An 11,038-nucleotide genomic window follows, 5' to 3' on the forward strand; every position below is an offset into this window, starting at 1 on the left:
AGAGATAACAGACAACAAATTGTATTACCCTTTTATTCCCATATGACATAATATAAATTTCATAGAAATAAAATAAAAATGAACTATGTGATTATCGATTCTCGTTAATAAAACGCATGGGGGTTATAGAATATTATCTTATATATTTTACATACAGAGCTGCTTTAGATTTATTGCCACATGCAAACCTATAAACTGCCTGCATATCAACATTTCTCATTAAAGCTCTTATCAAAACGCACAACAATTTTGCAAAAGTTCTTTATTACACAATACATTAAGTTATCATAAAACTATGAATGAAATTGATACACGAAATAATATTAGTATCCCTAACATACAAATACATGCACCTTCTTCCATCAACTTATAAACAACTATTCAAAACGTTTCGAAATTCCTAACTACTATAAACGTCCAACGTCTACTCTATTATTATTACATTATCTGTGCTGCATTCTGTATGTCTACCGATTTCTGTATACACATTCGAGGACGATTAATTGGTCAATACAATGCATTTACGACTACCATGAATTCTATAGAAAAGATAACCAGTCGGGTAAAATGCAAATGTGTCGTCGTCGATTGTTCACCACAGAGAAATCTCGCGGGCATAATCGCGACACACGAAGGTGGATCGCCGCCTACGTTGGACGTTGAACGAGTCGTTTGCTTGCATCGTTCGATCGATAGCATCGGAAGGCCACACGTAGTTATGCCAACCTCGCGAATTTTTTACCAACGTGTCAAGTTCAGCCATGGTTGCATTCGTAATTCCACGCGACAAGATGATTAACATTGACGGGAATTATGATCAGGATTCCATTTCGCATAACTCACGAATTGTTCATCCCATTCGAAGGTGGGGCGGAAGAACGAGGCTTGTTCCTCGACATTCCGTTCTTTCTCGATTTTTCTCTCGGAATATTGCGTATCTTTTAATCCTCCAATTCCCATAAGCATCTACTAGGATACATTTTTTTATTTATGATATTCACGATATAAACAAATTGATATTTTAAAGACCCTAGTGCATTTTAGTATCGTATATAGTTATAATATAATATCTATTTCAATAATTTTATGATTAAATATACTATTAATAAGATACTATTAATATTATGACATAACAATTAAGAAATCGATAAGTATGGATTTATAGGTCTTCGTGTGTCGCTCGTACGATAAATGGAGGAAGTGGGAAGTCACAGTGATCAGCTTAGTAAATGAAAAATTAGAAATTGAACTAAAAAATGAAACGATATCCTTAAGCGTTATGTGAACAACTTTCATACCGATGAAATTAACAAAATTTCCATTTTATCGTAATCTTGTACTATAATCTGTGCTATGAGAGTTAGACGATTAAATTGTAGATGCAGATACGTCCGTATACAAATCAAAATTTCTTTCCTATTGTCAAATGATATACGCGAAGTGGACAATATAATCGTGAAACATGATGCCTTGAGCGTTTAGGTGATACAGAAAAACGGCTAAATAACAAGAAATGTAAATAACTGACAATGAGTCATAGAAGTAAGAACGAAGAGGTAGACAGAACAAGTAAAAAGAACTGGTAGGAGAAGAGGTAGAAAGGCGAGGAAGAGGTAGAATTTTACAAAGGAACTACTTTCAGAGTCTAAATGGACATGTTGGAGTATTACCAAGTGTTTGGAAGATAAGTAAGAGTGAGAATCATGTAGAATATTAAGTAGCAGAGTGTCTTCCTGAACATACTATCCTGTGTTCTGTAGATTGTTATCTTGAATATTGATGCGTTCGATGCCATATTAAGATATGGGTGATCTATAGCAGCTCTACAAATTATTATCGATACGAAAGCTCAGTTGATTTATATCAACATTCTGCAGAAAAGATTTCTAGGAAATTTTCGAAAGATAAAACGTAGATGTAGAAGAATATCGAAATGTTCTATGAGACGATAGAAGATAAATTACACTATGGAGATACTTCTGTTTAGCTAACATTTGAAGGACGAGAAATTGATGTTTAATGCAATGTTTGTTATTGTAATGGATTATTGTTTCACACTGTTGCTCTTATTAAAAGGAGTGAAAAAAGAACGGAGCTAAACAGATATTGTTTTGCGTAAAATGAATATTTTAGATGCCGCTTATATACGTAAATATTATTTAAACAATTACAAAAAGAAACTTTAACTTTCTCATAGTTCGTACAAAAGAATATCCCGATCTTTATAGCTATTTGATGCCATCGACAAGTAAAAATATATTATTAATATGTACATAGATTGAAAACTATGTTTTTAATAAACAATAGCTACATGTATAAAAATTACATTAACAAAAAAAAAACAAATCATGAGTATGTTGCCTAATTTGCAAGATGTACGTTTTTAAACTTCCTATCGACATATTAATAAATAAAAGAAATATCTGTCCTTCAAATATTAACATTCACCAAGAAAAGAAACGTAACAGCCTAATTATCAGAAAATCAGCCTAAAATTAATGGTTTGGGAATCGAATAAAAATAAACGAACTGGCCCAAACTACAATCTCTGCAACACGTCCCGGAAATGCCTACGAATAACGCAATATTTACACATGCTAACGTGATCGAAGGATCCCTATCGCCTGTAATTAACCGAGTAAGAGGCTAACCCGGCATTGGGATCGACGGGTGCCGGACGACCTTGAATTCCGCTTTGAGTCGGCGCGGCTGGATACGCGGGTCGCTGTTGTTGGGCCTGATATTGCGGTTGATACTGCGGTCGATATTCCGGTTGATACTGTGGCTTCGGCTGATACTGCACTTGCGTAGGATACCTGGAAAATCGGGGAACAAATTCTGTTGGTTAATTTCATTGTTTAGCCCCGCGAGTCTAATTGTAAGTCAAGAGTAGCTGTCAGTTGTGCAAGTCACGTTCACTGCGCTTTCGACTGAGATTCACGTGACATTTACAGGGTTCGTTGTAGATACGTGTTCTTTGTCCACGGAAATTTCTCTTCGAAGCTTTAAAATGAACAATGTCGTTGGTAAAAATCATAGTTTGTAGCGAACAGAGTTTTTTTCTTCGCGATACCGGATGTGGCTATGAATATAAATTTAGGTACAAGAATAATATTTCATTACTTTAAGCTAAATCGTTGCAGTGAATAACGTATCACTGATATTGAATATTGATTAAATTCATTTAGATCGAAGATTGATCGAATAGAGGAAATTTTCGTTAATAATTAAAAAGTTCTCGAGTCTTTAAAGTTTGTAGTTTAGTTTTAAAATGCGATCGTTGTGTCTATATTTCGCAAGGATAAAAAAACTGACTTTCGATCAGAATAGTTAATTTCTTTGGTTTGGATCAGGTAAGGATTTTCGATCTGAATAATTAATTTCTTACCTGGGTGGATTATAGATCGGTGCCGGAATTGGTCGCGGTTGATTCCGGACCAAAGGTTGACGAGGTACAGGTTCATATCGTTCTCCGTTTGTATATCGGGGATCCGTGTAATAAACAGAGGGGTCCTCTCTATATTGGCCATCGTCCTCGGGTTGATTTGGATTTGCGATACTGTTACCAGTCAAGGTTGGCGGTGGTACGTTTATACCAGAACCTGCTGGCTCGAATCCGCGTCTGGACGCTCCATATTCCACTTCTCGAATATTCCCAGTATCATCGACGAATCCGTATTTTCCATATACTTCTCCAGTTGGATATTTCGATTCGATCTTGTAAGAACCATCCGCTGCCTCGTATCCGTAACTGTAGCTACCGTCCTCGTTATGTCTGGTCATTATTGAATTAATTAGTACTTGTAGGTTTTTTTGAAAATATTTTCTTGAATATCATGATACGCGGAATTTTTAATTATTTGAATTTTTGGATTGTACTCAGATGTTGGGAGATATTTTAAAAGCAGAAGTTATCTTAATTTTTGTAAAATATTTTCGAAATAGGAATTATACCCTTATCTTCGTGTTACATTCTGAATTAATATTTGAGTTTAATATTCGATAGATGTTAGAGATCCTGCATTTATTTACTTCAAATACAATAGTATGTTTTATATGTAGCCTATTATGAAATGTTGTACAATACTATTCTGTAATACTCAACCATATAGTTTCATTGAATTTTGTTATCCCTTGTATCAGTCACGCTCGAATCGCGTTCAAAGAAAAGTTACAAAAATGCGCGGAAGTAGACTAGTGTAGCAATACTTGTGTAGCAATAACCTATCTATTGCAGAATTGCATGGAAATGTGAATTTGCCCTTGAAACTACGGATAAACGAATATTTTTACGAAACTCTTCGAAGTAACGCCTACCTTGAGGGTTGCATGAACTTTTAACAGTATGCACATTGTATTGCTTCACAATATATTTATCTAGATTGTCATACATTGCACGAACATTGTCACGTGCGAAAATGTTACAATGGCGTAATTTTACAGAAATTAAGATTAATAAATTTAGATTACTATATAATGGAATCTACATTTTTTACAATATTTTTCCACTCCCCACAAGATGTTAACTAATGTCTTACAATACGTAGCATTTCATTATTCTTAGCTACTAATGGTAAAAATCATAATCGACTTAAGAATACTGAACTTCCTTCTTGGTTAAAGTTTCAGTTTCACATTCAATGTAACTTGCTACACACCGTCTAAAGCTTTAATCCTTTCTTAAACCTTGACCACACAGTTTTAGTCGGCAGTTCGAGTCAAGAGATAAATTGTCTCTGATAAAGGAACGGGGCGAAAGATACATTCGATATAGCGTTGCCTCTAGTCGGTTTAAATCTATGTCGTGATAACGAAACAGTACTCACTTATTTATCTGCTTTAAAATGGGCACCGGCGTGGTCACGGGGTATTGATTGTGCTGGGCGAGCGCAAGGCCGATGCAGAACAAGAGAGACAGCACCTGGTGACACAAGTTTGCATAAAATCGTTGGCATTCGCGGATCACTTTCCAATAACCTCGTGCACAATGGAAAACGGTCGAGATTGCGCAGTTTAAATGAACTTCTACTTTTATTTGCCTTTACAATTTATTTTTACAATTTATTTTGCAAAGGAAAAGGACATTCTATTATAATTTACAGTACTCTGCGTTATCCAATACTTTTATCTTATATATGTTAATTAATATTGATTAGTTTTTGATTCGATACACGATGGAAATTTATATTTCTATAACGATAAAATCATAAGAATTACTTGACTGAACGAGAAAGAAATTGATATTAAATTCTAAATTGAAGATGTGTTCAATTTCTTCAAAACACGTTTCGTACGTGTAAAATAAGGAGGCACTTGTACCTTATAAGGTAAATACTAAATCGGGAAAGTAAAAGTAACAAGATATGTTTGTTGAAGCACCTTTGTTAAAGCGTTAGAAAGGCAAAGGCATAAATCACGATCCGATAACCTAGATATTTTATCTTTGTAGTCTCATCAGTGAAAATTCGAACCGCGAATAACAAATTCCAAAGTAACAAATACCAGTAATACAAAACGAGAACAATTTAGTGTTAAAAATTGCGCGTTTGGTTCGAGTTCTAATATTTTAAAGAAATTAATTGAATTTTCAGAAAGATTTAAAAAATACCTATGTGAAGACAATTTTCTCAAACCGAAACCAAATATTTTATTCGTTAAACATACATTTTATGCAATGTATATGAATTTACATTATCTACACTACATCTTGCATTGATATCCTTGTAATTTTACTTTCTTACATACATCTATGTCGAGGTCTATAATCCTGAAATTACAAAAGGGGTGAAATTAGGTTTACTAGCCGCTAATTTCACTCACAATACTCTACAACTTTTCCTTGTTATTATTTTACAATTATATAAAAATAGCTATGCTTATTACTCCCCATTATAACAAAAAGGGAAAGTGGACGTGTTTAAATGAGCCATCAAGCCATGAACAAGGCAACAAAACGATTTGTGAGACTAAGTCTGATACGATGACACTGTTAATGCAAAGTAACATCACAAAAAAGTGCTCTACCTAACGAAAAAATCATCGATTAAACGAAAAGTGCATCGCAAGCCTTCCATTCACCACATACCACGCATCCTACCAGTAAATAAAAATAAAATCTAAGTTTACAAAAACCGAAAGGAAAGATTTGGAAACTTTGCGAAGCAACTATCTGATAACTTTACAAAAAAATGTTGCAAATCTTTTCTTAAAAAAATGTTACGAAATTAAGAAACAAAAAGAAACTTAAATGCTACAAATAACTATCATCCGTTTAATCTAATCACCAATACAGTCAAATAACTCGAAACACTGGTTTGATTCCTTCGATTAATTACAACTAAAAAAACACTAGCTCCAATAACAAACCGGTTTATGCCCAATTCCCGTATTCCCGTTTAGTCTATCCGAGAAACAATGAAACACCGTGGCAATGAAACACTAATCGATAAGGAAGGAAAACCCATTTAAACACCAATACAATCGAACATTAAACTCGACACACTGTCCCAAGACTCAAATTAATTACAAATGAAATAAAAGACACTACTGCAAATATAATATCGATTCTCATATCCAATTATCATGCGACTAGAACGACTCGGTTATTCCCAAGAAACAACGAAACACCGTGAATATGAGACACTGATCGATGAAGGAGGAAAAGCGAGGAATACTCACGGGAAGACGCATGTTTCGTCGCTGATGAGGCAGACGCGATTGTGTTATAGGATCGTGTTATACCGACCGCGAGTCAACTTATATAGGTCCCCTTCGGGAGCGGCGGGGCCCGCCCATGGGCCCGACCACCGCCTCAACCTCGTCGCGATCTAAGTACCAGAGTTCACCGCACCGCAGCACGACTTTGAAAATTTTCTAACACGCCAATTTTCATTCACCGTCGAGCGTGACGCGTCTCCAGGGTTTTCGGTCCGTGATCCTCGTTGCATAAACCAGATCGCAGGGAAACCGCGATACCATCGAATCGTTCCGGACAGAGCTCGACGATTGGGACCACTGCCAGAATCGATGTTTCGGAAAAAGAACAAACTTTCGCACTACCACGTGTGAATTGTAATTCGATCGCTGTTTGCGTGATGTTGGTTGAGAACGTGGTATGGAGAACCGATCGAGAGGAAATGAATTGCACGTTTTATTGTGTTGATCCTTTGCTGTTTGCTATATTATTCTAATTTAGTCCAGAATAGTCGAATTACTTTACCAACGCGAATTTGTTCTTCGCTTGACCTGAAATATATTTTTCGAAGTTCTTATTTCCGTACAGTCGAATCTTTCGACATCAAGTCGTTTGAATTCAAGTAATTTGACTAATTTGAAGGAGAATTTAGTGTGGATTTGAATCCATTGGATTGCTTTTGTAAATTTGAGATTTATAAGATTTTGTTGATGCAATATCAAAATGTTTTTTACAATAGATTCATGTTTTGGAAAGTCTTTAATTTTATATGTTTAAATACTTGTTTATTTATATGCAGGATCGGTTATAATTATTTGAAAGAAATTTATGTTCTTTTAATGTTAGTTATTTGGTAAATTGAGAGATTCCGTGAACTTTTTATTTAAGTGAGATAAGTTAATGTTGAAAATTTACTTTCTTGACTGACAGACCTGTAATGATGCCTGTAAGTGCGTTCAAGCGAAAGCTCTTGACTAAATATGTTTGTCCGAATATCCGCTTATTCGTTTTATACAAACAGGATTCTGCAAGGTGATCTTCTGGAAAATACATACATACTTTTTACAAGGACGTTACATGTGATCTCCACAAAAATAAATTATGTATCTCTTATATTCGTATATGTATAGTAAACTTGAAGTCTAATTCCATTTCTTATAATCGTTTCTTTGCAAACGTCTCTACGACAAGTTAATTAGTGTTAATTTTCATAGCAAAACAAAATATTAAATATAAAGAAATAGAAAATAAAAAAATAGAAAAAGAAATTGTTATTCTAATATGTATTATAGTATTAATAAATATATTACCTTTTATAATAGTAATACATATATAAACAAACAAATATATTTATACGTTTATTTTACGTATTTTATATATTACTTATATTTAAACGCTTTATGAAAATTTAATATTTTCTATTGTGAATATATGTTTAACAGTATTCTCAGCCATTCCCTGATAATGAAATAAAATTTGTATAATAATACTCCCACTAGACTACTCGTCTTTACGTTTTGTTATCTTGTTTGAAATAAATGGAAAGGGAAGTGTTACTGTCGTAATTACACAAAATACACAAAATGATCGGCTAACCGAGAACGTTCCCGATCATACAAGAGAACATCTTGACATTTATCGTGGCTGTATTAAGAGCATTATAAGACTGAACAGAGTGAAATATACCTATACACTTACACTCCTTTGCCTATTGCAACCTAAGTGCCCGTGAGAATCAATTTCTGTAGAAATACCTTTCACGCTCAGAAATACCTTTTTTTTTTTAAACGACACCCTCTTCTTATGTAATATTCTTTGTGTTTATAATCCACTTACATTTGTCAGTTTTTATTATGACAGATATAAGAATTGCAGAAATGGCAACATGCATAGAATTCAGTATTATATAATGGTACTAAAATAATACAAAATTAAGCATAACATAAAAAATACTGAAACAAATCGTTCAGTGTATAATTGTTTATATGGTAATCTAAAAATTCATGTGTGGTATTTATGTAAAAAATTGATATTAATAATTACACCCTTATAATTGTTTGGTTCATATATGTATATGTAATTTATAAACATTTATAAAGTCTTGATCTTGCAGGTTAAAAAAAGATAATATTAAAATTAAGTACCTTTATTTTTATCGTTAGTACATTACATTTAAAAAACGGTACAAAACTAACATCTTATGGTCTACGGATTTACATAATAAAATTTTATTAAACTTTATTAACTAAATTAATTACTAGAATTAAATTATAATAAAAATAGCGTCTGTATTTCATCCTACTAATATCTACACCTTATTTTCCACATCAACCTTTCCTTTTTTTCTATGATTTACTATTTAGTTACTCCTTTCACTATCAAACATCCTTTAACTACATATACCTCCACTGCCATTCCAAGAGAATTTTCCATTCATTTCACAGTCTTTCCTATATTTATGGCATTTATCTCCTTTAAACTAATTTTCCAATATTTCAAATACTTCGAATAAGGCATTCGAGTCATCGCACGATTTACGATTTAACATTGTCGAGCGATCGTGATCGTAATGTATAGGTACGTCACGAAGACGCCTGAACGCGGTTTGCAGTGAAAGTACGAAAAGACAGTGCTCCGGAATTTATAGCCGTGGAATGATAAACAGGGCGTTCAAAGTGGACGAAGTTATCGTTACAATTGAGTAGTAGCAAGAGAGTTCAATGCTCGTCCATCGAAGGGACGTTAGGCTCATTTCGTTTACGCAACGCTGTTACGTACGACATAATTTGATATTAATGCCGGTATTCATGCTACTGAAACAGAAGTGTTCACTTTCCTTCTTTTATCCTACAAACGTTTTACCAGTCTTCTTATCTCTCGTACAATCGACATTACTGACTTAGTAAGTTACTTTCTTTTGTTACGGCTACCTCCTATTTTATAATCGCGATGGATAATTAAAATATAATAGAGTTCTGGACATGCAAGTCGCGTGTATTATTAAGGTTATTTAATTCGATCAACATTTTTTTAAAAAATGACACTTTTTAAATAGATAACTAAATAATGTAGCTTTTAAGAATCAAATATTTGTTAAATGGACAACTATATACTAACTAACCGAAATAAAAGTCGTATGTATCAAAATTGTATCAAAACTTTTCTAAAGTATGACACTTTTTAAGGAGATAACTAAATAATAACATTTTTAAGGATTAAATATTTTTTAAAGGGCCAACTATGTTACTAACTGACTGAAGAAATGGTTAAATAATTTTGAGTAAACACGGCGATAATAATGAAGAAATAATTAATGAAACAAGAAAATATGTAGTTATTGCATTATTTTTTATAATTATATATATATAATGTTAAATAATAATATAATATATGTATAATTACATAAAATATGTATTCTTCTTAATATTTAAACAAATCGTAGATAGTACTAAAATTAAAATATTTAATTGAAATGCTGGTAAAGTTTGGTTTTCGAGAAAAGTGTTTATTTTGATTCAACTCAAAGTGTTCTTCTTGAAGAATGACTGATGTTAACATTTTTTCACGAAGACTATTGCAAAATGGATGAATGTAAATACGCACTTACATAGTCTGATCGGAGTTGTGAATGAAGTTCTCCTATTCACCGTAAGGGAACGACACTTTGCTGAGAAAGATTGGCGCTTCAAATTGCGCCTGACCAATGATTGCCGGTTTTACCGCGATGCATAGGTGCAAACAGAGGAAAGGTACTCGCGGGAAATAATGGAAAATTATAAATAAATTAAAAATAAATTAAACTGAATTAAAATTATTATATAACGTTCATTATATAGTGAAGGTTTGATTTTGATTCTCATCTTCAATATAACGAAGCGTTATATTGAAAGCGTTAGTTATCTTAATTAGACACAAATGTCCTATTTTTTAATTCAATCATTGACCATCGGAAACTTAAGATCTTTGGCTTTCAAAAATAACTTTATCGCGTAACTAATTATATCCATGCCTTTTATCAATTTTTATTTCATCAAAATTTCTCACTTATAGCAAGAATTTGTAAATAATATCGCTCATTAAATAATACTTATCGAAAGTAACCAATCATATTTTTGTAAGAAACTACTAATTTAACGATAGCTATCGATATTAAATCTATGGCCGTTACAAAAAACGAAGATAACAAGATGAAAAGCTGATAAACGGCCGAGTTGTATATTCATGCAATTACTTTAATTGACTCGTCCGCTGGTTTATCGTACTGGGGCGTGCAGAAAGTTCCGTGACTGTCGATATTTAATCCGATTGCACGTTTCGTTAATTCAAATCTCGATTACCGCGCTA

At 33.2% G+C, this 11,038-nt stretch overlaps 1 protein-coding gene across 1 annotated transcript; it reads right to left on the reverse strand.

Annotated features, from left to right (window-relative positions):
- Positions 1-245: 245 nt before the first annotated feature.
- Positions 246-6,785, reverse strand: LOC117232190 (global transcription regulator sge1-like). Its single transcript, XM_033491402.1, has 4 exons — positions 6,679-6,785; positions 4,827-4,921; positions 3,389-3,775; positions 246-2,816 (listed from the first exon to the last, which is right to left on the reverse strand). The coding sequence occupies exons 1-4, from the start codon at positions 6,688-6,690 to the stop codon at positions 2,618-2,620; spliced, it is 693 nt and encodes a 230-aa protein (XP_033347293.1). The 5' UTR covers positions 6,691-6,785; the 3' UTR covers positions 246-2,617.
- Between the last annotated feature and the right edge of the window lie 4,253 nt (positions 6,786-11,038).

The sequence above is a fragment of the Bombus vosnesenskii genome, unplaced genomic scaffold, assembly GCF_011952255.1.
Source record: "Bombus vosnesenskii isolate JDL3184/JDL3185 unplaced genomic scaffold, Bvos_JDL3184-5_v1.1 scf7180000013263, whole genome shotgun sequence".
Taxonomy (NCBI): Eukaryota; Metazoa; Arthropoda; class Insecta; order Hymenoptera; family Apidae; genus Bombus; species Bombus vosnesenskii.

What these genes read in the sequence shown, in the direction of transcription:
- LOC117232190 (XM_033491402.1), bottom strand. An exon ending in ATTTTAAAGCAGATAAATAA is followed by an intron (nt 3,776 to 4,826) that starts GTGAGTACTGTT and finishes AATAATGACCAG; the next exon opens with ACATAACGAGGACGGTAGCT. An exon ending in CCGATCTATAATCCACCCAG is followed by an intron (nt 2,817 to 3,388) that starts GTAAGAAATTAA and finishes CCGATTTTCCAG; the next exon opens with GTATCCTACGCAAGTGCAGT.